The 27,685-nt window shown below is 37.7% G+C and overlaps 2 protein-coding genes and 1 long non-coding RNA gene across 4 annotated transcripts; 2 read left to right on the top strand and 1 right to left on the bottom strand.

Annotated features, from left to right (window-relative positions):
• The first annotated feature begins 5,854 nt into the window (after positions 1 to 5,854).
• Positions 5,855 to 7,665, top strand: LOC114729715 (protein RICE SALT SENSITIVE 3-like). 2 transcript variants are annotated; one of them, XM_028916748.1, is made up of 7 exons: positions 5,855 to 5,997; positions 6,134 to 6,187; positions 6,311 to 6,442; positions 6,603 to 6,711; positions 6,823 to 6,864; positions 6,982 to 7,038; positions 7,104 to 7,665. In XM_028916748.1, exons 1-7 carry the CDS (start codon positions 5,855 to 5,857, stop codon positions 7,518 to 7,520), a joined length of 954 nt encoding a protein of 317 aa, XP_028772581.1. In that variant the 3' UTR covers positions 7,521 to 7,665. The 2 variants fall into 2 exon arrangements, with proteins under 2 accessions (XP_028772581.1, XP_028772582.1); XM_028916749.1 differs by having other exon boundaries at positions 5,885 to 5,997; positions 6,295 to 6,442.
• Positions 7,666 to 9,106: 1,441 nt separating this feature from the next.
• On the bottom strand, positions 9,107 to 12,183 carry LOC114729713 (cysteine proteinase RD21A-like). Its single transcript, XM_028916747.1, has 5 exons — positions 11,664 to 12,183; positions 10,537 to 10,772; positions 10,316 to 10,456; positions 9,600 to 10,052; positions 9,107 to 9,496 (listed from the first exon to the last, which is right to left on the bottom strand). The coding sequence occupies exons 1-5, from the start codon at positions 12,139 to 12,141 to the stop codon at positions 9,401 to 9,403; spliced, it is 1,404 nt and encodes a 467-aa protein (XP_028772580.1). The 5' UTR covers positions 12,142 to 12,183; the 3' UTR covers positions 9,107 to 9,400.
• On the top strand, positions 12,077 to 23,847 carry LOC114729714 (uncharacterized). The gene is made up of 3 exons (XR_003738768.1): positions 12,077 to 12,147; positions 22,141 to 22,153; positions 23,837 to 23,847. It is a non-coding gene; the product is annotated as an uncharacterized LOC114729714 (long non-coding RNA).
• Positions 23,848 to 27,685: the final 3,838 nt, after the last annotated feature.

Raw genomic sequence — 27,685 nt, 5'->3', positions numbered from 1 at the left:
CATCAAATTTGTAATAAATTGTGAGACCTACAAAGTTGAAGTCCGTGTCTAGAATTGACACGGCCATCTTCCTCCATTACTGTTTGTTTTTCACGCTTTTATTGTTCTGTACCTGTGATGTGAATGAGATACAGATGGTGCGCATTACATTAATGGCCACTGCCTATGAAAGTCCTGCTCCATCCAGCTCTACTGTGTTTTGGTCTCTTGCCTTTTATCATGGTTTTCTAATCAAATCTCTACACCAACATTGTCATTAAACAAGGCGGGGTGTCCCCAGCAACCCAGCAATGATAGCTAAAGGTTGCAAATAACTCAGCCAATGATCATTTGTAAAGTGCTACTTTGGTTCATGACTGATGTTTCCTTTTTCTTTTCTAACTGTTGACGAGTGATGTTTGATTCAATAGAAATTGTCTGGGATTGCGATACACCGGTGCCTTGTCCAACTATAAAGCTTAACTTGTAATAATGTTGAATATTAAGAATAGAAACGTTGGGTGTGTTCTGTAGGATAGGGGGTCCCCGCAGAAAGCAAATGCTGGTCATGAAGTCGATGGTCCTTCAACAGGCCCACTTCAACTAGAGACAGATATATAATCCGATCTCCTAATTACACATTAATTACATGTTCCCTTTATGGTGTTTTGACTTTGCTCTATTAGGTAGATTGAGGGCGATTATCATATCAATCAAGCTTGTCGCAGTCCTTTTTTTTTCCCCTTTTTTGGATGGCTTCAGCAGAATCAACTCCCACTATTAGGGACTAAATAATAGGAAACAAAAGGAGAGGAGATATAATCATATCGGCCATTTTTGAGATGTGAATATATGTGAATATGGAGGCCAGAAAAGATTTGTAATAAGAGAAAACAATATTCTATTGATTGCAAACTGTTCAATACATTTACTGTACATTATATAGACAAGACAAGAAACCCTAGAGTCAGCAGGGTTGAGACACGTATAACATGAGAAGCAAACAAAATGTAAATCAGCTCTTTAATAATCTCATATTGGGCCTGTTGGGCTTCTCCCTGTCATGGTTGCTGGGCTCGTATGTTAATTTATTTGTCTTAACATCCCCTCTCAAACTTGGGCTTGGAGATCTTCGAAGGCCAAGTTTGTCACAGAAGCTCCGGAATCTGGAATGAGTGAGAGCCTTCGTGAATACATCTGCAATCTGTTCGGAAGAGGGAATGTACCGAACGCTCAGCTGGCGATTCATCACTCGATCTCTGATGTAGTGCACATCCAATTCAATATGCTTGGACCTTGCATGGAAGATGGGATTCGATGCTAAGGCCGCGGCACTCATATTATCGCACCAGGCGATCGGAGTTCTACTCAAACGAGCACCAAGTTCTTCAATCAAGGACTGAATCCAAGCCAATTCAGTTGCGAGATTCGCAAGGGATCGATATTCCGATTCAGCACTGGAGCGAGAGACCACACTCTGTTTCTTCGTCGACCAGGAGATAAGAGAATCACCAAGGTACACACAGTAGCCCCCCACTGAACGACGATCATCGGGGCAAACGGCCCAATCAGCATCGGAAAAGCCTTGGAGAAGGAGAGTACTGCTCGGGCAAACATGCAAGGCTAGATCAGAGGTGCCGCGAAGATACCGAAAAATCCGTTTTAGAGCCTGCTAGTGAACATCTGTTGGAGAGGTAAGGAACTGACTGAGTTTATTTACAGCAAACATAATGTCTGGACGTGTGTTGATGAGATACTGTAAGGCTCCAATAGCTTGTCTGTAGGGAGTCGGATTTTTCAGAGGCACTCCATCATTTTTGGAGTAGTATTTATTAACAACCATGGGCGTTGGTACTGATGAGGAGTTTTCCATTCTAAATTTTCGAAGAAGATTGAGAATATATTTCTCCTGTTTCAGATATAAGCCTGTGTCATCCCTGTATGCCTCTATTCCAAGAAAATAGTGCAGATTGCCCAAGTCCTTGAGTGCAAATTGATCATTTAGGCATTGAATGAACATAGTGAGAATTTTTGAGGAGTTTCCCGTAATGATTATGTCATCAACATATATTAGTACAAAGAGGCAGAACGTCTTGCTTTTGATGAAAAATAGTGACGTGTCACATTTAGAGTGTGTAAACCCCCAGTTCAGTAAAACTGATTTTAGTTTCTCAAACCAAGCTCTAGGAGCTTGTCTCAAACCATAGAGAGCCTTTTTTAAGAGGCAAACATGATTGGGAAATTTACCAGATTCAAATCCTATAGGCTGCCTCATAAAGACTTGTTCTTGTAACTCACCATTAAGGAAGGCGTTATTAATATCTAACTGTCTAATAGGCCATCCAAAGGTAACAGCAAGAGAGAGCACAAACCTTAGAGTAGAGGCCTTTAGAACAGGACTGAAAGTCTCATCAAAATCAATTCCTGGGCTTTGTTTAAAGCCCTTGGCTACTAACCGAGCTTTAGGTCTCATAATGGTCCCATCTGCATTAGACTTTAGTTTGAAAACCCATTTAGAGTCAATGAGCTTCATATGTTTGAAGTAGGGAACAAGAACCCACGTGTTATTTCTGACAAGAGCATTATACTCCTCAGCCATAGCTTTCCTCCAACTTTCTGACTTCAAAGCTTCTTTAACAGTAGATGGTTCTTTCAAAGGAGCCAAATCAGCAATAGCTACACCGACGTAAGGTTGCTTTGGTTTATAAATACCAACTTTGCTTCTTGTCACCATGTGATGCGGGACTGGAACTAACTCATTTCCAGTTGATTGAGAACTAGCTTCTTCATTACTTTGTTCTTCTATTTGTTCTGTGTTTTGACTAGTTGAATACTGATTTTCATGCAAGTCAGTTTCTGCAACTACAGGTTCAGAAGGAGCTATTTCAGCAGATGAGGAATTTGCTGCGACTGGAGGAGAGACAATATTGTCTGACATTGATGGAGCAACATTTCGGTCAGTTGAGCAAACATTAAAGCCAGATAAGAGAGGCTGAAAGAAAGCCTTAGGATGCACAGACTCCTCAGGTATCTTCTTCTTATTGATAAACCCTACTGAGAAAGGAAAATCACATTCATTAAATACAACATGTCTGGAGATATAAACTCTTCCTGTAGGACTCAAACATTTATATCCTTTGTGAGAATTGTTGTATCTAAGAAACACACATTTTACAGACCGAAATTGTAACTTATGCTCATTGTATGGTCTTAGACATGGAAAACAAGCTGAACCAAAAACTCTTAATGAGTTGTAATCTGGATGTTTTCCTAAGAGACGGAAGTGAGGTGAAATTCCACCTAAAACTGGAGTAGGTAGTTTATTTATGAGCAGAGCTGTTGTATGAAAAGCCTCCCACCAATAGAATAATGGCATTTTAGCTTGTGCTAGAAGTGTTAGACCCATTTCCACAATATGGCGATGTTTCCTTTCTGCTCTTCCGTTTTGGGCTGATGTATGAGGACATGAGTGTCTGAAAATAATTCCATTTTCACTTAGTAGCTTGCTAAAACTTCTATATTCTCCTCCCCAGTCACTTTGAATGATTTTGATCTTATTATCAAATTGCTTCTCTGCTTGAGTTTTAAACTGAACAAACATGGATAGTGCCTCATCTTTAGTTTTTAGAGGATAGATCCAGGAAAATCTACTATAATCATCAAGAAATAGAATATAGTACCGAAAACCATTCAATGAAGTTATAGGAGAGGGACCCCAAAGATCTGTGTGAATTAATTCTAATGGTTTTGAAGCTCTAGAAGTAGACACCTTGAAGGGAAGAGAATGTGACTTTCCATACTTGCAAGATTCACAGAAATCAGACTCATTTTCATTCATAGAGGTCACTTGCAGATTACATCCTTTAATCAACTGATTCAATATTCTATTGCTTGGATGACCAAGCCTACAGTGCCAAAAGTTCCTACTAAAATTGTTAAATTTAAATGCTGGAGAACCAGCTTCTTCTTCTGCAATAAACACTACTTCAGTTTCACCATTCTCTCCTTGCTCACTGATTTGAAACATTCCACCGTTACTTGGTCTTCCCTCCAGTATTGTTTCCCCTGTGTCCTGATTCTTCACAAAAACACCACTAGTATTAAAGATCACATCAGCATCATTATCATAAGCCATTTTGTAAACACTCAGTAAGTTTTTCTTGATCTTTGGGGCATAAAGAATATTTTTCAGCTCAACTTGCTTTTTAGAACCATTATGATGAATGGTGGATGAACCCACTCTTTCAACTCCTAGCTTAAATCCATCACCAACAATCACATTCATCTTACCATTAGGTGCAGTCGGATTGTCCAGCTTACTGAGGTCATTTGTTACATGACTTGTTGCTCCACTGTCTAGATACCATCCCTCATCACTTACGGTCTCTGGAGTGGCCCAATAAGCACTATCAAGTTCAATATAATCATTTCTGTCCTTGTTATTCTGCTTGCTACCTGAACCATGAAAAGAGCGATCATATCTATAAAAACAGTGTTCAACAACATGACCAACCTTATGACAAAGCTGACATCTTATAACATCATTGTCATTGTTGTTGTTGAAGCTGCTGTAGCGACCCCCTCTAGCATTTCTTCCCCTGCCACGTCTGCCACGGTGTCCTCTTCCTCCTCTCCAATTATTTCTAGAGGAGGAACCACCATCAGATCTGGCATAGTTGACAAAGTTGTTGTTGAGTGATAGCTGAGCAAGCTGGTTTAGCTGTTCCAACCGACTTTCAAAGGTAAATAGAGAAGTCTGAAGTTCAATCCAGCTTAGTTCTTCAGCTTGGTTGGAAAGTTGAACCACTATGGGGTTGTAGTCTGCATCTAAGCCAGCCAGCGCCTGAACGATCAAGTCAGGGAGAGGAAGAGGGCTTCCGGCCAAGGTGAGTTGTTCTCCAATGCCTTTGATTTTGGCCAAGTATTCTGCCATTTTCATGTTTCCTTTTCTAGTCCTTTGTAGCTCAGCACGCAGCATAAGGAGGCGTGATTTTGTTTGAGCACCGGCTAGTTGTTTTGCTGCCTTCCACAGACCAGCAGAGGTAGACACGTTAGTCATCTCAGAAGATATTTCCAGAGTCATAGTGTTTAGCAACCATCCGAACAGCAACTGATCTGCAGCTTCCCAATCCTCAAAATCAGGATTCAGCTTAGAGAAGTCATTCTCTTTGATAAACTGAGGAGGGCAAGGCTTGGTGCCGTTGATAAAACCCTCAAGTCTATACCCTTTGATTATGGGTAAAACGTGGGTCAGCCAAATGGAGTAGTTGGTTCTGTCCAACTTGACAGAACATGTTTGGGACAGTGTATTGCTCTTCTCAGTCAATCTGGAGAGTGCATTGGCCGAACTCAAGGAGCTGTTTCCTCCATTGTTTCCGCTGGTTCCGGTGCTTTGTGATGCTGGAGTTTCAGTGTGTGAAGTTTGCTCTGCCATGGCGGCTAGCCTAGGGCTCTGGTACCAAGAAAAGATTTGTAATAAGAGAAAACAATATTCTATTGATTGCACACTGTTCAATACATTTACTGTACATTATATAGACAAGACAAGAAACCCTAGAGTCAGCAGGGTTGAGACACGTATAACATGAGAAGCAGACAAAATGTAAATCAGCTCTTTAGTAATCTCATATTGGGCCTGTTGGGCTTCTCCCTGTCATGGTTGCTGGGCTCGTATGTTAATTTATTTGTCTTAAGAAGGCCTCACTTAAAACTACTCATATCATACTGTCTTGTACAACTCTAAATATGGGAGCATGCTCGCCTAACTTGGTGCCTGTCAAGTGGGTACCCTCACTTGGAAAACATTTTGCCCTTTAATCAAGCTTTTCCTCTCCCATTTTCATCAGTAACTCTTGGGTGTGCTTGCCTGGGGAAAATGGAAACTGGACTGCCCTTGCTCAATTGCCTCTTGCAGCATACTCTGAGAAGCTTATGTTCACCTTCAAACTCTTCCACTTCTTCTAAGTGGGTATATGCTGTATTTTGGAGGATACTGCCGCGAAACTATCCTCCCCCAAGGTAAGAAACTAATTCAGAATTAAAAACACATTGATACCCCAAAAAGAGTTCTCGGTCTGCGTAGAAGAAGAATGCTTCAGTTCATGAAAAGTTGTAGTGTGTTTTGATGTTTGTAAACCCGTTTACTCTGTTGCAGGTGGGAATTTGGAGGGACTGATCTTGATCGTTCCAAGGGAAATAAAAGAAACTGGTAATAGTCAAGTAATTATGACAATCACAGGACTAGTTTCACTTCTTTTGACAGGCAAACCATATCCAACCAGGCACAAAAAGTTATGATGGTTTTTAAATTATTAGGTGGTGTTCACTGTAGGATCCTGGTTTGGGAAGATGGATTCTGTGATTTTAACGAATGCACAAGAGCAGGGAGTGGATACCTTAACGGGAAGTTTGGAGCTGACGTGTTCTTCAAAATGTCACATGAGGTCTACAGTTATGGGGAAGGGTAATGAGGGTTAAATATATGGCTTTGCTCTCCTATCACATTTTCTTGTCATAATTAATCTAGCATGTCTGCCTATGTTTTGAGCAGTAGTATGACCAATATTCGCGTTAGGGGGGGGGGGACTTCACTCGATCATTTGATGTCTGTAATATATCTGCAGATTACTGGGGAAAGTAGCCGCAGATAATAGTCACAAATGGGTGTACAGGGACAGCCGAAAGGAGTCTGAACCTAGCTATATCGCTTCGTGGAATGAGTCAGTTGAGCATGTAAGGAATTTTAACTTTGAACAGAAATGATTACAGATAGCTCTTCTTTTTCGGTCCAGCTCATTCTTTCTCTTGAATATAGAAAGGTTGATATTTTCCTTGCTCTTACAGCGACCGCGGGCGTGGGAATATCAGTTCAATTCAGGTATTGAGGTGGGTAAAACCATTCACAGAAACACCTCGGCGATAAGGGGTAAAAATAAATAACAATTGTTAGTTCATTTAGTCTTACTAGTGCATGCTAACGAGACTTTTTGCTTCCTTTGGCAGACCATCGTCGTCATTGCAGTGAGAGAAGGCATAGTTCAGTTGGGTTCGCTTAACAAGGTATTGCTCTATTTCCTTCCTAAGTTCCTTCAAAAACTGGGTCATTGATTCATGGAGTTGTTCAGGTTGCAGAAGATATCAGTCTAGTGATCAGAATACAAAGAAAATTCAGCTTCCTTCAGAGCGTACCGAGCGGCTTCGCTATTCAGAGACCATATCCCGTCCAACATCCTTACGTCCTCAAACCTAACATCCAGATGATGGAAAGTAATGAAACGGTTCTCTCTGTATACAATATGAATCAAATGAGTGGAGTGAAAAGGCTGATTGACGAAAGACCAAACAATGCTTCCAGGAAATCTATTAACTTGGGCTGGAATTCCCCACAGGATGGAACAGCAGGGCAGCCTATTTGGTCACTTCCTCCTACCCTGCCCTTGCTGCCTAAGATCCCCTCTCTATTTCCTTCATATAATTATATTACACTTCTTCATGATGCCGAGATTAACAGCACAAGCCATAGAGTGAAGGTTGAAGAGTGAGTATTTATAACACTAATGAAGGTCATCAGAAAAGCTCCTTCAATGCTGATTTAGAGTAGCAAGACAGAGTGGCAGCAGGATCGGGATTCGAGTCGAAAATGACCTAATCAAGAGGCTCTTAATCGAAATGGAAGTTAGATTATGTTTCTCCCACTACCTGGTTTTTGCGTTTATGTGGTTGGTCTGTGTGTTTCAGACTTTCTATCATAGTGATGCCTCGTTAGTTTCCATCTGTGAAAGGGATGTTAGTATTGCGAATCGGTTGCTTTTTGCAATATAATCTGTGCACAAACTTTTGCCTATCATTCTTTGCAGAGAAAATATTTGATGCTGGCATTCAAGCTAATAATTTGAAACAGATATATTGGGGAAAAAAAGAGGGAGGGCCGAATGATTGGATGTTTAGGAAAGCTTTACCGGGAAAATCCAAAAATAATAACGTTGGCATGCTTAAATAAGCTAATTGCCATGGACTCTTATGATCACGAAGCAGAGATATTGCCTCAATGAAGATCTTGTTCGTACATGAGCTGGTTGGCATGGTGGCGCTGGACACCAATATCTGTCACTCTGAAACGCGGGGTATACATCATGTGGGCTGGGCGAAGAAAACGAAATGAAACAAATATAATTGAGGTCTGAATCAAGTTGTTTGGGGCGACAATTAGTACTTGAGCAGTTCAGCCCTCCCTGGTCCCCCAACACAACTGAGGCATAGGAATACGTACTCTTGCGCGCCCACTTCCTTAATTTAAGACGTTATTAAGACATCATTTGAAGGGAACAACGTGATTTTCATTCATCTTGTTTAAATTTGTCTTGACGTTGACAATATACTACCTCCAATCCTTAATATAAGACTCTGTTTGATTTTTATTTTGGTCCTAAATATAAGACCTCAATCCAATTTGTCTCTCATATTTATATTTTTTTTTCCAAAGTAGCCCTTCTAACAATGATAGTTCTAGTCAATACACTTGATTAGTAAGGATATTTTAGGAAAGACAACACCTATTTAGGACAAATAACTAACTCAACTTACTTCTTTAATCTCCTCAAATTAGTCAACTGGCTCTTATAATTAGGACTAGAGGTAGTATTTTATTTGGACTTCTGACTTGGTATTGTTTTATCTTCAGGAATAAAGATTAGTTGTCCCACCCATACATTTCACGCAGGGGAAATAGAAATGAGTTTTGCTTGGTTGAGTAAAGATAGGAAGAGCTTTTGTTTCTCAGCATCGGGATCCCTCATTTAAGCGTTTGGCATGATAGAAAATGAAAGAGAATGGGAGGGAGGTGAAATAAGTAAAATTCTTCATCTTGCCTTTTCATCTAAAGCACCACGCATATCGGCTTGCGCATCTGAAATCCGACTTATCCATACGCACGCCACTAAACAAAAGATGTCTCTACATTGAATAGTATTTGTCAATGTCTCCATGTTCTATAACAGTTACTACCTTGGTGAAGTGAGGCATAATAATTAAGTCACTTGTTAAATTGGCGGGACAGTTAACCCTGATGAGGTTGAGGCTTCCATTGGTTAAAAGTTAAGGACACTATAGGCAAAGAGAAAATAGCATGTGCATGGAAACGAAATTCATTGACCACCGGTGACTGATTACAGAAGCTACTTAAGTTCGAAGGTCACGAAGTAAATATTTTGTTCGAAAGCAATGCAACCATAAATATAAGGCTATTTACACCAGGAAAATACATCCTGAAATTTCATAAAGCATTCATCAGTTGGCATCTAAATGTCAGAGATGACCGTCTACTGGGCAGTACGATGATGAGTCCCAAGGAAAAGAATATGTAATAGGCTCCTCCATCCTCCTTTGACTAGGCCATCCACTCTTCCATTATTCATCCATTGGCTCAAGCACTGATTCTCTTGTTCTTCTCTCCATATGCCCAATAGGGTTTAGCTGGAGTACGCTTCATTGCCTTTACTCCAAACGGGCTGTCCTTGCTCTGCAATACAGAGAATTTCATTTAAGATATCATTAACGTGAACCAAAAAAATCCAATAGTAGCCAACAATTGATTATGAAGGAAGAAATTTAGGTTGTGTTACCATAAGACAGGTGCCAGCGTCAATGTTACAGACGGGATAGTCGTGAGGGCAACAACTGTAGTGGTCTTCACAGCAGGTGGCAGCCTCAAGAGGACAGCATCCCCAGGCAAAGCAATACTTTCCATACTCATAGACGCAGCAGCACGTAGTGCTGGCAGGACAATTATAGTAACTATCACATACAGTGGGTGGCTTCACCGGTGAAGGAGGAGATGGTCCCGGGTTTGGGGGATTTAGGCCTTTCTTTGTAGGATAGGAGGCCTCCATCACAATGCCACACTTGCCGGTATTGGTTGTGGCCACATTACGCTCCATTCTAATATACCCTTCCTCTCCCCAGCTCGATCCCCAGGAGTTCTTCACAATCCAGTAATCCACCCCATTTTCTGTGCCATATCCAACAGCGGTAACTCCGTGGTCTAATTCTGTACCACATCTTCCCGTAAATACACCCTGACCAAATAGAAAAAACCCTAATAAGAATGTGCAGACTCTGACTGGACAGCAAGAAGCAATTGTCCCAAAAAAATCCCCCAAGTACAGGTTTCTTTAAAATAGCCTCGGCATGACTAATGTGATGTCACATGTTGTGCGTAGCTAATTCCTCAAATGATGGGCAGATCAAATCATTTGTCATAATTAAAGTGACCATAGCGGACAATGCATGCATCTATATATGAAGCATGCTCTTGGAAAAAAATAGTTGAGGGACTTACAGATACATATAACTGAAATTCCCTGCCGCCTGCTTCAATTGCAACGCTCACTGGTTGATTTGCAACAGCTTTTTTCAAGGCTTTCTCATCATTGGCAGGAACATCCTCATAGCCATCAATTGTCACGACTTTTGCATTTTTCTGTAGAAATGTCAGCAACAAATTAAGTATGGGAGAGGTAACAATTTTCTGTCATGAATAATAACTGAATGTAGACTGACCCTATATGGGTCGCACTGGCCATCAACAGCACGGTAAGGATAATCCTCTTCGGTGTCAATACCCCCATTGTCGATGATGAACTGAAAGGCATAGTCCATTAATCCCCCATTGCACCCTTCGTTATATTTTGTATCACAATCCACCAGTTCTTGCTCAGATAGTGAAATTAGATCGCCTGTCACTAACTTGTTTACTCCTTCCACTGCAGCTACGGTTGAGAATGCCCAGCAACTCCCTTCATTCAAAATTAAGTCAATGAGTTACTAGCAATCCTCCATGCGTATAAAATTCATTGTGCGTAACAGTTCTTTGAGCTTCATAACTGTGCAGCTTTTCTATTTTTTTCCCCTTAACATGTCAACACAAAAGATAACTCAACGCATTTCGAAATAGCAATCAAAATGTAGTGACCATTAATTGCTACTTACAAGTAGAAGAAAACAGAAATCACATTATTGACTGACACACCGGGTAAGTGATTTTTTCCTTCCATGAAAGTAGCAAGGCTAATATGTAATTATCTTTACTTAATTTCTGGTATACGTTGGAAACAAAGTTGTGTAAATATCCAACATGAACGCCGAAAAGTAAGATCAGAGAAGTAGGAAATGTTCCTCCAATAAATATTGAAAGCGCTGAAATCTAGATATAATATATGAGATTCTATTTTTTGGCTGAAGAAGAGTTATAATATGTTTCGGAGTAACTGGAGCAGCTTTATTTTGAAGGATCAACTTGAGAGATAGAACAGAGTGATCATGTGACAGACTTAATTGACATATTTCATCATCGAAAGATCAAGGTGAGATAATTGTATACACAAATCATACAGTTTTGCCCGTGTAACGAATTCTCTCGTTTTTTTTTATTTAATTTTTTCAAGGATTTTTTTCCTTCAACCAGGAGCAATCTCAGTTTGTGATAAAACAGACAGTTCCTGAATAAGATATCTTGGGATTAATTAATGATCCTAACGTCGCAAGCGTTGACTTTTGATTGCATTCGAGATTTGGGAGCGATCTCCCGTTTATTTTAAAGGAAAAGGCGAAAAAATAGAAAGAAAAAGCGAATACATTTAATCAGGAAAAGTTAAATTTCAGTAAAAACAAAACAAATACGGACTTACCGCAACTTCCTTGATCTTTGACTTGGACGACCGCACCTTCCTTCCGCCAATCAACAGATTCCGGCAGTTCGTCGCCGACATGTGGAGCATAACGGTTGCTCCTGGCCTTGGAAATCCTCCTCTTGGGATCGATCTTGGTTCCCAGGTACTTGGCCCTGTACTCCTCGTTGGTAAGATCGGCGAATCGGTTCAGCCCGACTTTGTAGGTCCGATTCTCAGCGTTGTGCTCGTCGATGAACCTGAGATTGTCCTTGAAAATCTCGAACCTCTTCTCTTTCTCGCCCAGGGCATTGTAGACCTTGCCATGTTCTACAAGCCAGTGCTCGTATATTGCCATGACCTCATCATCCGTCCTCCCGGTTGACTTATCGGGGTGGGTTCGATCGTAGGAGATTATGGACATGTCCAAGGCCAAAGAAACGGAGAAGACCATGAACACCAGCAGTATCATGGCCAACGACGATCTAGACAAACCCATTTTGCTGTGATATTTTCCGAGAAAGAGGAAGAAGATCCAGAGAGCAGCCGTGGAAAGGAGGAAAAGCAGGCGGGCTATTTAAAGGGAAAAGGGAGCGACCCATTGGAAATTAAAATAGGTGGCCAATAATTATTTTTTACGTTGAAAATTTCCTTGGAAAATAGGTATGGATGATTTTGAAATTATCTGATGTACATCTGGATCTGATTCAATAGGGAAAAGAAATATTACGTTAATATTTAGTATATTATTAATTATTTTATAATTTTTGAAATATTATTTGTTTTCGTTCTTAAAATTTATTTAAGACTTATCTTTAAACTTAACTACTCTTTGTCATGAGAGTTTCAAACATTTGTATCTTTAATCTTCGATATTAAGATTAAGATATGAGAAATAAAAGATAATACCAGCATACGGGAAAAAAAAAGATAATAATAGTGCGGATTAGTCAGGTTATTATGCGAATGTATGATTGGCTATAGAAATTATCGTTTCCCGTTAAAAAAGAAAACAAAATCTATATAAGGGAAAGGCGAAAGACCCCCAATGCCAGTGGCTAAGAAACCAGAGATGGGTTTATTATTTTAAATATATTATATATTGAAAGTTTAAATAAATGAAAAAGGAGGCTTCAATAAAATGATGTCCCCATGGCCGAACATGAAAAGAAAGGTACGCGAAAAGCAATTCTATAATAAGGCCCAATATAATGGGTTTGCCTCCCCTCTCCCGTCAAACCCAAAATTCTATAAATCATCCCTCACTAATTGCTAAAAAATTGATTCATAACTATATTTGAAATTTAAGATATCAAAATTAAAATATAAACAATCTTAAAAAACTAAAGATTACATTAACTAGAGAGAGAGAAGAAAGTGAAGTGTCAGTTTGGTTTCCTACTCTTTGATTTGGTGTGAGGGAGATGAAGCAGGAGAGGAGTAAATTTTCAATAAATTTAATTTAAAAGATGAAATTAAAAAATTTAATTAATTTTTTTACCCTATTATCTTCTTTTTTATATAAAATTTATAATCTTACTTTTTTAATTTTTTAAATCAAACTTATTAAAAATTTTCTTTCCCTCTGCTATCTTTGTACCAAACATAGAATTACTTTTAGAGCAGAAATTTTTTTATTTAGAATAAAAAATATATATGTGATAATATGTTCTTGATAAAGTGCTTTGGGGAGTAAAAAATGGAAGGATGATCCTTTAAATCTTCTGGGTTATTGTTCGACCAAAAGAAAAAAAGAGGCGGACAGTGATTTGTGCGATCCGCCGTGCCCTCCCCTTCACTGACTACTAAGTTTGCTCGTCGCTCTTTAATATCCCCCGTCTCCTTGACCAGCCATCGACCCTGCCTGTCTCACTTCGTTTTTTTGTCGGGTCCTTCTTTAGATCTGCATTCAGCTGCGGGTTGTCGTCAAGCACCTTGCTATTCGTACTCTACTCCAATCAGGACACCCCCAGAAGTGACATGGCTATCATAAGCATTCAGACTATTATTGACGACCTTGGGTTAAAAGATATGTCGACTTACCCTGTAATTACGGAAAGAGAGTATTACTCCAGATGGTTCCCACCTCACCTTGAACGGAACAGACTGAATATCGATGGCTCTATTGGTTGAATTGGAATTGCTGCATCTTGCACGTGACAAACAGGACAACTATTTAACTGGATTTATGAAGTTTTTTGGATTTCATCCTTCCCAGCGGAGTTGCTAACCTTTCAGGGCCCATTGAAAGTCTCAATTTTTGTTAGGGTGACATTGAATTCCACAACTTTGGCCCCAAAAAAAAAAAAGACATTAAATTCCACAAAGTCAATGATTGTTGTGATTTGACTGGGGCTCTTACTCCCAGTAACAACAAGAATTCCCAACGGCCTTCCTCTCATCAGTTCCATCAAGAAGACTGGGAATTTCATCAGGAGCAACTGAATTATTACTAGCGACAGCTAATTGCGTGTCATCCGATGTTCCGGTCACATTGAGAGTTAATCACCAGGGAAGGTTTGCCACGTGGATTTTATAACCTTTAATGGGCGGTTGTGGGACCGGCCACTTGCTCTTTCGGCGGATTCGACTCGGAGCTGCGGCCATTATTAACGTGGGGTTCGGACCCACGCCATGCTTCTGTTGCGTTGCTTGTGCCTGGGCTTTACAAGGACGCATGGACTTGAGGTTGGAATTTTTGTAGTTTGTATAACATTTTTTAAAAAAATAGTTTGATCAAAAGAAAATTAGTTTTTTTATTAAGTATTTCATAGTTTGAGAATATTTCATTAGTCTGCAGCTTTAAACAATTTTAATTCATTGAAATCAAAGATAGGTCCCCTTTGGCCATCATAACCTCACCGCTGCCCCCGCCCTTCTTCCATTATCTCAAAAAGATAAAATAATTTAAAATAGATTCACTCGCTTGAATAATACCACGAATCCATGACAGATTCACGTTCACCTCGGTTTTTTTTTTTTTAACGCCCCATAAATTAGACACTTCTGTATATCGCAAGGAACAAAAAACCGGACCGGAGACTAAACCGGTCGAGACAGTGGGTCAAGGGTCACTGGTCGGACCGGGGTCGGACCGAGGTCGGACCGGTCATATTAAAATAATATAATTTAATTTATAACATTAAAATAGAACAAAATTTATAAATAATAATTAGTTGAAAAAAGATAAAAAATTACAAAAGTAGTTTAAATATTTCATTGTACCAAGCAAACATTAATAAACATTAATATCAGCCAACATGCCAAAATATTTCCAATCATCGTAAAAAATCATATTAATCCATAGATTGTGGTGGAATCCAAAGGCATTGAAGGAACAATATCATCGAATAAAGACTTGTACAATAAGCTTATGCATAGAGCAGTAAAGACCAAAAACCAGACTCAAATGAATGAAATGATACGAGTATACGACGGATGGTGCGAACATGGACGAACTAGCTTATGCATTTGAAAAAATTTTATGGAGCCAGCCACCAAATCCCTTATGTCAAACAAGCAGAGTAACATCTAATCTAACCCTTTTTAAGAAGTTGTTTGCCGGATTCTAAGGACCGTTTTACAAATTCTGAAGTTATAGGGAAAAAATTAAAAACCGGTATTCAATAAATAGTTAAATTACCAGTCCACCACTCAACGAGCAGAGCAAACTCAACGAGCACCAGTCGGCCACCAAACTCAACGACCAGAGCAACCCACCGGCACCACTTCTCCACTCTCCACGGCAAATCGGCGGCGTAGGAACACCGGTCGACCACCGACCAAACTCAACGAAGAAGGAAATGCCGAATACGGACACGAGACACCAGACCACCGCGCCTCCACCTCCACCTCCACCACAAGTCGACCAACCCACCGGCGCTGCACTCTCCACGGCAAGTCGACGGCGCTGCAAGGGAGAACGGCTGCACACTCAAACTCAGTTAACGAAGGACGATGGGAATGGGGGAAGGGCCGAAGGGATCTGCGATCTGCTCATCTGCCAGGCCAGGACGAAGGAAGGAATGGGGGAAGTGGGGAACCGGGCATTCGGTCGAGTGTAGGATCGAACAAGTGAATTGAACAACAGCGTCCAAATTTTTTTTTTTTCAGTGATACGACGTCGTTTTGGGCAGTTTGAGGGGAAAAATATATAACCGGTCAACCCCCTAAACCGGGCGGTTGACCGGTTTACGACCGGTTTAACCGGTTTATTACCGGTTCACTTGGTGACCGGTTTTCTTGTTAAACCAGACCGGACTTTGGACCGGTTCACCGGTTCACCGGTTGAACCGGCCGGTCCGGTCCGGTTTTTTTTTCATTGGTATATCATACAAAAATAGGAAAATATAAGTAATTGGTTTATGGCTTTATAAATATGACGTGAGCACAAAAATATAAGTCATTGTTAAATACAAAAATGAATATTGTATTATTAATGGTTCATTGCATCTCTACTAATTTCATTCATTGTCTTTTCTTGATAAGAATAACTGGTAGTCATGTGAGGCTTGTCTCAGCTACCCCCATCGAACGCTGTTCTGAGCGTTCTTTTTTTTTTTTTTAACACAGAGAGAGAAACGAGAATGTCTTTGCCTCCCCGCACACCCAAAATGTGATAATTTAAGATTTTTAATAAAAAAAGGCTACCCGTTGTGCAGTTATATATGAAGCGAGCTTTCTTAACTTGGCTTAATATAATTTTTTATTTTTTAATTCTCATTTTATTTCTAGTCTATTAAATTTTAAATCATGAGATTTGGTTTCTTAATGAGAAAAATGATTCAAATTTTTATTAAATTATAATAACTAATATTTTAAATAAAAAAATTTGAGAGATTAGAACTTATAATTTAAACCTATTATTAGCTTTTTTGACTTTTTAGACCTGTGTTATGGAAAAAAATCACTGTGACTAATTCAAAGGCATGAAAACCCAGCAAAGTGGACGTGAACCTAGCCAATTGGACGAAGGTGTCCTGACCTTGCATGGGGGTTAGAGGTGATCAAAGTGTGAAAGGAGGTTGCGTTAATATAGGCGCATGGGGTGAGAAAAGGGCTATTGGGGAGGAGGGTCAAATTCCGTAGAGATTAAGAATCCTAACGAATTAAGCAATCGAGTTATAGTCCGTGGAGAAATGAGGATGGATTCCTTGCCAAGCTAAGCCACACTTCCCAATAACGCCGACTTAAGCATGCATGTGAACAGAACACCCTCGCTTGCGATATTTATTGCACTATTTTTTTATTAATTTATTATAGCATAGATAATTATAATTTTAAAAATGTGTATATATTAAATAAAGATAAAATTGAAAAGTTAATACTCCTCCGATCCTAATTATAAGACCCAATTAACTTATTTGAGGAGATTAAGGAAGTAAGTTAAGTTGGTTATTTATAATAAATAAGTGTTGTTATTCTTAAAATATCCTTGCTAATTAAGTATATTGGCTAAAAATATCATTATTAGAAGGATTATCTTGGAAAAAATGCATAAAATAAAGAGAAAATAGATTGGGTCTTATAATTAGGACCAAATAAAAAGTCAAATTGGGTCTTATAATAAGGACCGGAGGAGTATATTTTAATTCTACTTCTTTAATCTCCTCAAATTAATCAACTGGCTCTTATAATTAAGACCGGAGGTAGTAGAAAGTTAATATAATTTAGAATTTTTCTTAATATGTGTAAATTATGTTAAAAATGCTTTATAAATAAATTCAGAAGAATAATCATTATGGGTTTCGTGAGGTTCATCACTTAATCCTGCTAAAATGTACATATAATCCACTAGCCACCTAACACAAGAAGCCGAGGATGAGTGCGAATCATAGACATCAGGACATATAGTTTAATAAGGGCGAGGAATATTAATATTATCAATACATGCCATAACAGATTTAATTATGTGTACTGTGACATTATCAGGGAAGCGATCGCCAAGGACGGTCAAGATTGTTTCTGGTTCCCCACGCGTACGCGTTCGTCCTTCTCCAGGTTTTCCGAGGAGCGGGGAAAACATTAATTGGACTTTGATGCTCACGCACGCAAAGTATATCACTTGGCCAGCTCATGTACTTTCATAGGGCTGTCTAAAAACCGAACAAATCCGATTCAGTCTGTAGGAAAAATTGATTCGAAACGAGATTAGACTAGACTGATCAGATTGGACTAAGAATTAGCCCCTCAGGTCAGTTGGTCCGGTCTGGTCCGGTCTGTCTAGCCCTTTTTTTTAATTATTATTTATATAATTTTAATTTGATTTAATTTTTATCTAAGTTTTTGTTTATTCAAATAATCAAAATTTATCAATTAACTTCCTAAATAATGAGCATGCGTATATATTTTCTACAATATAAGGTCTATATTAATGAGGATTAATTAATAAAACATGACATTATTGGAAAAATGGAAGGGAATGATCAAATTAGATGAACTTTGGATTAAAATATGTGCAAAATTTTATATAATAAGTTATAATCTTACCTCCTATTGAAGAAAAAATTTAAAAAAAAATTAATTTTGGTTCTAGACTGATCCAGGCAATCCAAAAGACCAAATCCAGTCTAACTCGACTTCAGGTTAGTATTGGACTGGACTAGACCAGACCTCAGGCTGTCTTTTTTAGTCTGGCATCTTTACTGTTAGAATGGCTGAACACCCAAGAGGGGGGGTGAATTGGGTGTTGATTAAAATTAAAAATCTTTTCACAATGTAATGAAATTCATAAGAAATTCTGAGTATAAAAAACAATGAATCGAGATAAGCATAATCACAGTAGTAAAATGGTTTAGCTGGAAATATAAAGAGGTAAGGGAAGAGAAGATGCAAACAATGATTTATCCTGGTTCGGTCCTCACTGACTTACGTCCAGTCCCCAGGCTCCCCCTGAGATTTTCAATCGACTATCTCCCTCAAGTTTAACACGGGTACTTGAGAACCGCTACAACCACAAGTTTGATCCGGGCACTTGTGTCGCCACTTACAATCGTTCGACTAACCAGTCTAATTCAACAACAACCTCTCACTGAGGTAATACTCCCCCTTACACACCGTAAGGATACAATCTAGCAATGATAAAGAAGATTGAATATTTCTTCTCTCAAAGAAGTGATAGATGAAACTTAAGCACGTCTGGGAAACTCTCCTCTCTATCTTACAAATACATATGATTTAGTCTATAGAGCATAGAGACAGGGAGTTTTCTTTCGGAGCTCTAAATGAGAATATGTTGATTCGGCATTTTAGCATTTGATGTTGTAAGCTTGGACTCTTCTCTCCTTTTTTCTTGTTCTGAATGCTCTTCTATATATAGATGATATTGGGTACTTGACCGTTGAGCACTTTCTTCCCGTTTGGCTTGAAGAATATGACCGTTGAAACTAGCCGTTGGAAGCTTCTGACGAAAGTCGATTCTTTACCTCATAAACTCGTTGTGGCTCTTTACCTGAAATAATCTTCCTCAGATCAAGTGATAAGTATCTGATAATCTTAGAAACAATAAGTTGGAAAACATGGAATCAATCATCAGATCTTCAGAAAGTAAGATAAACTTACTTAATCGATGCCTTGATCGATAATCCTTTGATCGATCATATTATCGATTAATTATATGAGGAAAAGATATAGTAGATATATGCAATTATCGAATAGTTATGGATCATGTGATGATCGAAGAAATGATCGATAAATGATGAAACATGAGTACAGTGACCCAAAAATGATTTATCCAAGAATAAACCTTTTCAAGTTATGTTTGCCTTCGTATCCTTTTAATAGAGAGTTATGTGTAAAAAGAAGGCTGAGAAAAGCTTTAAAGAAAATAGATCATTGATTTTAAGAATCATCATAGTCGACTGATATTTAAAACGGAAAACGTTCCAAGATCGAACAAGTGATCGAACACTTGTTGATCGAACAGATTATCGATAATCCAAGTGTTACAGAAATGAAACTTTAGTCATTGATGATCGAACACATTATCGATAAATGAATGATGGATAACCTTATCGATAAACAATGAGTAAGAATATATTCAGCGAAAAACACAGACTGTGGATTAATCGAACAGGTGATCGATAATGAATATTCGATCCAGTGATTGATAAAATGAAAAACAGAGATTTAATCTTGTAAGGTAAAGAAACTGATTATCGATCACGTTATGTGAAAACAGGAGTTTCAGGAAATTGAATGATCGATCATTTTATCGATAAATCAATGATCGAGTAGGTGATCGAAAAAATGATTCAACATAAGTTAATGCAGTGAAGATAATAATCGATCATTTGATTGATAAATGTTTGATCGATCAATTGCTCGATAAAAGATTTTAAACGAATGGTTTTGACAGAGCACTATATCGAGTAAGAAGACATGTAATATTCGAACAAGTTATCGATAAAGGTCTGATCGATTAAGTGATCGATTATTTCCTGCAACATCTTATATTAATCAGCTATACCAATGATCGATTAGTTGATCGATCAATCTAGCAAGTTATTGAGCAGACTAAATTATCTATCACATGATCGATAAAACTTGACAGTTATCGATCAAGTGATCGATAAACATATTCATCTATAACGTTATCCAAAAATCATTTATCCAACATGTTACTGATAAAACCTTAATAATATGTATGAAGATAAAAGAGAGGAATTGAGGAGATAGTACCAGTAACTCGATGAGTATGTAGTCGCTTGATCAGGCTCGAGTAACATATGATAATGGCTTTTCATTTCTTCATCTCTTCTAGAGCTTTTACTCAATAACATGTTTGAGTAGCATGTTGCTTGAGAACTTAATCGTTCAGTGTAGAACTTCTGGTCTTTGCCTCAATAAATTCGAAGTCTGATTCCAGCAAAACGAAGGTCAATCTTTGAGTGATCATAACTCTTCCAATTCAGCTCCAAATTTTGCAAATGACTGCAATGTTTCGAACCGCATATCTCCCTCATATGAAACTCTTTGAAGTTGATTTTGGTGTCCATGAACCGTGTTCTGAGTCTAGTTTCATATGAATCAAGTTTCGTCTCAAACGGATTTGTGGTTTAGGAGATATTGAAGAAATACCGAACCTATGTCAGAGCTGAACGAAGAACAGAGCATAACAGAGGATGCATTTTATCGATAACTTGATCGATAAATGGATGATCGATCAAGTAATCGATAATTGCCCATGAAAATCACCTCTGAAGCTTATTTTCCATGTTTATATGAAGGGTGACTCAATATATGATGGTATAACTTCCCGGTTGTATATTTTAGCTTCCGACTGAGTCATCCAAACTTCTGATTGAGTATAGCAACATTTAACATCAAATCTATGAACTTGAATCTTGATATTTTCATTTGATCTTGCAAGTTCTTCTTTTCTCAATCTCTCTTCTTCTTCTTCCTCTTGATCATTCTCCATAACTCAAAGTGTAACATAATATCTCCTTTCTTTTCTTGAGGAAACTACATAAGATAGTAAGTATGATAGTTAGTCAAAATATGAGATAAATAATTTATGTAAACTTTTTGCTCTATTATTTGACATCATCAAAACTAATCATATCTAACATTCTCCCCCTTTTTGATGATGGCAAATCCTTTGTGAAAAATATGGATGATATGATATCAAATTAGATGCAACATATTTTTCGTGCCTATCTCTCCCCTATTTGACATCAGCAAAAAGTTTAAAGGACATAGCTCCGGCGTGAGGGGTAATCTCTTCCCCTATATCGTTCTCGTCTCTTAGTGCATGCAAACCATGTAATGCATCAATGTTCATAAATATAAGAGAGAGGGTTTAGAAATGCTCATTTGAATTCGGCAAGTTGAGAAATTGATCCATGAAGTCCATTGCCAAGCTTATGCTCATTCGTATTGGCATTGGTGATTATGCTTTGAAGGTTGATGCCAATAATCTTTCTATCTTCAATCACTTTCTCTTTTCTCCTATCTTGATTGCGCATTAAATTATCAATCCTCAAATTTGATAATTTATCCTTGTAGTCCAGTGAGGAGTTTCTTTCATAGCACAAATTCTCCTGTTATGAATTCAACAACTTCTTCCAAGGAGAATAGTTAGTACAATCAAATATCAAATGTATACATAATCCTTTCTATAAATTGTTTTCGAATTGGATCATGAAAGGAAAATGTGAAAGCAACTCATCATCAAAACTAATCAATTGACAGTGAATGCAGATGAGTATACTATTTTGACGAAGGAGATGAGCTTTTAAGATATAAGACACATGTGAATGTGAAGTTCCCCTTTAATCAGAAAATTGATAGGGTGGAGACTAAAGATGATCGAATAAGAATAGTAGAAACACAATGCATAATTATAAATCACGTTAAAGCAATTGATCGAATATGTTATGAATAATTTTTGTAGTGAGAGTCATACCTGTCTAAGTTGATCGATCATGTGATCGATTAATCAATGTTCGATTAATAGATTGATAAACCTTACCCATTTGACTGATTGACCGAAGAGTCCTCTTTCTGCTGTTGATCGATAATTATTCGATAATTGAGTTATCGATCAGGTTATCCATAATTCTGCTCCCCATCATTTCTAGTCAATTCCATATATCCTGTTGATCGATGAGTTGATCGATAAATTGGATTTATCGATCAGGTGATCGATAAATTGAGTCTTCTTCGAGACATGATTATCGATGCTTTTATCGATCAATCCCTACTCTGTTCACCTCTGTTTTTCAACGTCAAAACAGAGCTTCCTGCAAAATAAATTTCTATCTACTCTGATACTTAAGTTAGTTTTCTAATCATCAAAACATTAAATCGAAATACTCAAAATAAAGAAGTAATGCAGAATTTCTTACAGCTCATTGGGATTTACCATTCCCAATTCTCTTCTGATATTTGAACTTCTGCTGGTCAGAGGCTTTGTGAAATGTCGACTATTTGATATTCAGTGGGGATGAATTCTACCTTTACATCTTTCTTTTGAACATGATCCCGAATGAAATGATGTTGAGCATCATATGCTTAGTTCGGGCATCGTGGACTGGATTCTTGGACAGATTTATCGTACTCGTGTTATCACATAGGATTGAAATCTCTCGTAAGTTGATTCCTAGATCTTGTAGTTGTTGCTTTAACCATAGAATCTGAGCACAACAGCTGGCAGTGGCCACATATTCTGATTCTGTTGAAGAGATTGCCACAGTGTTTTGTTTCTCACTAGACCACGAACAAGACAGCCTCCTAGAATTGGCATTGTCCACTGGTGCTTTTTCTGTCTGTTTTGTATCCTTCGTGATCAGCATCTGAGTATCCTATTAGATATTCTGCGCCTTTCTTTGGATACTAGATTCCCAAACTTGTGTTACCGACAAGATATCTGAGGATTCTCTTGACGGCTTCTTCATATGATTGCTTGGGAGCTAATTGATCTCTGGCACACATTCCCTACGCTAAACTGAATGTCTAGTCTGCTTGCCGTGAGGTAGAGTAGTGATCCAATCATCCCTCTATATTTAGTCAAGTTCACATCCTTGCCATTCTCGTCCACGTCCAATGATATGGTTGAGCTCATAGGTGTATTTGCACTCTTGGCTTGCTCCAAACCATATTTCTTTAGAAGTTCTCTGAGATACTTTGTTTGAGATATGAAGATCCCATTCTTCCTCTGTTTGATTTGCAACCCGAGGAAGAAATTCAATTCTCCCCTATTGACATCTCCATCAAGAGAATTTTATCTTATAATTCTTTAGGATACCTACAACACAAATATTAGTTCCTTGGTACCCAACTTCTCTTGGGTCCACACCATGTTAGCTACAATGACTCTCATGCTCTTATATGGATTAAACCATATGATTTCTGAGCAAGGAAGGTATCAAAAGATTTTTATAACTAAAAGATCATCAATCATAAATTCTTTTGAAATCAGATTTGATCAGATCAACTTTATGAAAAACTAATAGCTTGCGTGAAAACAGGTTAGCCATGAATGATCATGAATTTGAAAACGATGATTTATTCAAATCATGAGCGTTATGTAAAATATGCACATGAAGCTAGAAGATAAATAATGCTTCCTTTGAAATAAGGTTTTTAAACGCACTTGTTTAAAATATGAATGTTGAAAACAAAGGTTTTTTAAAAAACTTGTTAAAAGTAAATACTTTTGTTTTAAAAAATGTGGAAGTCAACAAATTGAGGGAAAATATCATATAGCTTCAATTGTAAGATCATATCGGATAACATGTCAAATGACAATATTAACACATTAGAGAGTTTTTCCGAGAGTAAAAGTCATATGGATAAGATGTTACCCGAAAGGCTTTTCACGATGGAGGTTCAAAGACTTTGCTCACACTCAAATACTGGATTTTTGAATAATGAAGTACATTAACTCATTAGTCCAGATGACTAGTAGGTTAAATAGATTCCAGAAGCTATACGAGTCATTCCATTGAAATGGTTAATCACATAATCGTGCTTGGAATAACTCAGTCAATAAGGATAAACACATTAAGCATAAGGCTTTGACGTATTGGAATCTTTTTGTAAGGATAGACTTGAAACTCATATGGATGGTTAACTTGTTAGACGAAGGTCTAACTTGTTGAAGAATAGAATTTGGGAGTTCAAGTATAGGATAGCACATTAAAATCAAGAATTAACACATTAGAGATGGAGAAAACTCTGTTAGAAGGATTTGAAGCATTTCTGACTTTTAGCACTCAAAATATTAACTTCCAATTTTAAAATCATTTGAATGCAAAACGAAAATGAATATCTTTGAAATCATTTGTATGCACTTTAACAATGAGTTTAAAAAAAATTTGGATTGTGCATTTGAAAATACAAACACATAGAAATTATGCACAATTCTATTTTCGGTCCATTTAGCAATCGGAAAATAATTTGAAGATCATAAAAGATTGATTGCTAATGGAATGCAACAAGGAACAAGCATTCATTACCCAAATATGAATTTCATATCAGCACAGTAAAGGGTAAAGATTAGATATCACCATATTTTCTCTTGTCCTTGTGGCAGCTTGCTTGATTTGGATGGATTAGTGTTGATTTTTCTTCTTTCCACATTCAGCACCAAATCCATACCAGATCAGCTTTCTCAAGATTTGTTCATCAATTCCTTTGTGGTCACAATCTTGAGGAAAGGCTTTCTCCCTTCTTCCTTAGGTACTTGGAGGATTGCTTTTGCATACCCAATGCATTTTTCTGTGAGGTTGAGACTTTCGATTCCTCACCTTGGGTGCTTGCAATGTTCTCTCATAAAAATGTAGACTCAAGGAGTCTTCTGCTTAATGCTTGAGAGATCCTCCTTTTCTTGTTCTCCTCAAGGTAATCAATTTTACATTGTGGTAGTCCATCCTTGAGGGCAACGTACTCCTTTGGCTTGTATCCATTGCTTCTTATGATTGGACTTTGTAGTTCCAGCAATGGGTGCTCTAAGAGTTCTCATGTTGATCATGTAAGTAGCTCTCTTAGGCACTTTCTTCTTCTTTAGGCCAATATGTCCGTTCTTAGAAATATCCTGCAAAATTAAATACTAGAAGACATTTTGGTACCCATTTTGCTTAGAAGGACATTTTGGGGATTTCTTCTTTTTGCTTTGGGTCCTGAGTGTTAGCGTTGGCACTTTACTTGTCCTTTGGGAACCCAAACAAATTTATTTCTCACATTAGGATTTCTTCTAAAATAGCGCATGCGTGGAGAAATGTGACCTGATTTACCACAATAATTGCAAATAACAGAATGATATCCATTATGAGATTTTATGCAATATTGCGTTGGTCAAAAGAATGCAATTTTAAATTATTCTCTTTGTAAGTTCTTTCTTCCTAGTAAATTTTCTACCATAATTAAAACAGTTTTTACTTTTGAAAACAGAATCAATGACTGGTTGAACAACAGTTTTATGCAAACTTTCAAAATCATTTTTCATAAATAATGTACTAGAAGAATTGGGACCGTTTTACTTAAGTGCATCTTGAGCTCCAATAATGATTCATCATATTCGTCCATACTGAGCTCTTCTTGATGCTCATCTTCCTCTTGTTCTTCTGTGTTGACAGACTTATGGAAGTATTGTGTGATTTCACCTTCTTCGATCTCGACTTCCATTTGTTCACTGAGAGTGAGAGTGGATGATTGTGTATCGCTTTTTGATCAGTCTCAAGTGAACTGTCTTCACATTTAGCTTCAACACAAGTGTTAGAAGTATAACAAGAGTCAAGAGTACCTAAAATATTCTTGGCAGTAGAGCAAGATCTGATTTTCTCATAATCAGTTTCAGTTAAAGCACTATACAGAATTTTCATTGCTTGATGTTCAAAGAAAACATTTTCTTTCTTTTTCGGTCCAATCCTTTCTTCGTTTAAAACAAAATCATTTGTAAAAACATATCTCATATCAAAATCAATAGTTTTCAAAAATCGTATCATACGAGCTTTCAATACCAAAAATCAATATCTTTGAGAAATGGTGGATATTGTATAATCAAAACCTTCAAAGTCAGCCATGATCCTTGCACTTGAGATCGTTAGATCCTTTAAAAAAGTGACCTGCTCTGATACCAAATGTTAGAATGGCTGAACACCCAAGAGGGGGGGTGAATTGGGTGTTGATTAAAATTAAAATCTTTTCGCAATGTAATGAAATTCATAAGAAATTCTGAGTATAAAAAACAATGAATCGAGATAAGCATAATCACAGTAGTAAAATGGTTTAGCTGGAAATATAAGAGGTAAGGGAAGAGAAGATGCAAACAATGATTTATCCTGGTTCGGTCCTCACTGACTTACGTCCAGTCCCCAGGCTCCCCTGAGATTTTCAATCGACTATCTCCCTCAAGTTTAACACGGGTACTTGAGAACACTACAACCACAAGTTTGATCCGGGCACTTGTGTCGCCACTTACAATCGTTCGACTAACCAGTCTAATTCAACAACAACCTCTCACTGAGGTAATACTCCCCCTTACACACCGTAAGGATACAATCTAGCAATGATAAAGAAGATTGAATATTTCTTCTCTCAAAGAAGTGATAGATGAAACTTAAGCACGTCTGGGAAACTCTCCTCTCTATCTTACAAATACATATGATTTAGTCTATAGAGCATAGAGACAGGGAGTTTTCTTTCGGAGCTCTAAATGAGAATATGTTTGATTCGGCATTTTAGCATTTGATGTTGTAAGAAGCTTGGACTCTTCTCTCCTTTTTTCTGTTCTGAATGCTCTTCTATATATAGATGATATTGGGTACTTGACCGTTGAGCACTTTCTTCCGTTTGGCTTGAAGAATATGACCGTTGAAACTAGCCGTTGGAAGCTTCTGACGAAAGTCGATTCTTACCTCATAAAATTCGTTGTGGCTCTTTACCTGAAATAATCTTCCTCAGATCAAGTGATAAGTATCTGATAATCTTAGAAACAATAAGTTGGAAAACATGGAATCAATCATCAGATCTTCAGAAAGTAAGATAAACTTACTTAATCGATGCCTTGATCGATAATCCTTTGATCGATCATATTATCGATTAATTATATGAGGAAAAGATATAGTAGATATATGCAATTATCGAATAGGTTATGGATCATGTGATGATCGAAGAAATGATCGATAAATGATGAAACATGAGTACAGTGACCCAAAAATGATTTATCCAAGAATAAACCTTTCAAGTTATGTTTGCCTTCGTATCCTTTTATAGAGAGTTATGTGTAAAAGAAGGCTGAGAAAAGCTTTAAAGAAAATAGATCATTGATTTTAAGAATCATCATAGTCGACTGATATTTTTAAAACGGAAAACGTCCAAGATCGAACAAGTGATCGAACACTTGTTGATCGAACAGATTATCGATAATCCAAGTGTTACAGAAATGAAACTTTAGTCATTGATGATCGAACAATTATCGATAAATGAATGATGGATAACCTTATCGATAAACAATGAGTAAGAATATATTCAGCGAAAAACACAGACTGTGGATTAATCGAACAGGTGATCGATAATGAATATTCGATCCAGTGATT

The sequence above is a fragment of the Neltuma alba genome, unplaced genomic scaffold, assembly GCF_004799145.2.
Source record: "Neltuma alba isolate B1F8T4 unplaced genomic scaffold, ASM479914v2 tig00012665_pilon, whole genome shotgun sequence".
Classification (NCBI taxonomy): Eukaryota; Viridiplantae; Streptophyta; class Magnoliopsida; order Fabales; family Fabaceae; genus Neltuma; species Neltuma alba.
Note: the sequence above shows the minus strand (reverse complement) of the source record. Positions and strands in the feature narration are given on the sequence as shown.

Excerpts from the sequence above, each read along its gene's own strand:
- LOC114729715 (XM_028916748.1), top strand. The coding sequence starts at position 5,855 with ATGGAAACTGGACTGCCCTTGCTCAATTGCCTCTTGCAGCATACTCTG. Across the intron at positions 6,188-6,310 it reads AAGGGAAATAAAAGAAACTG|GATCCTGGTTTGGGAAGATG; the intron begins GTAATAGTCAAG and ends TGTTCACTGTAG. Across the intron at positions 6,712-6,822 it reads GGAATGAGTCAGTTGAGCAT|CGACCGCGGGCGTGGGAATA; the intron begins GTAAGGAATTTT and ends TTGCTCTTACAG.
- LOC114729713 (XM_028916747.1), bottom strand. The coding sequence starts at position 12,141 with ATGGGTTTGTCTAGATCGTCGTTGGCCATGATACTGCTGGTGTTCATG. Across the intron at positions 10,773-11,663 it reads CAAAGATCAAGGAAGTTGCG|GGAGTTGCTGGGCATTCTCA; the intron begins GTAAGTCCGTAT and ends TTTTGAATGAAG. Across the intron at positions 10,053-10,315 it reads AATTTCAGTTATATGTATCT|GGTGTATTTACGGGAAGATG; the intron begins GTAAGTCCCTCA and ends CTATTTGGTCAG.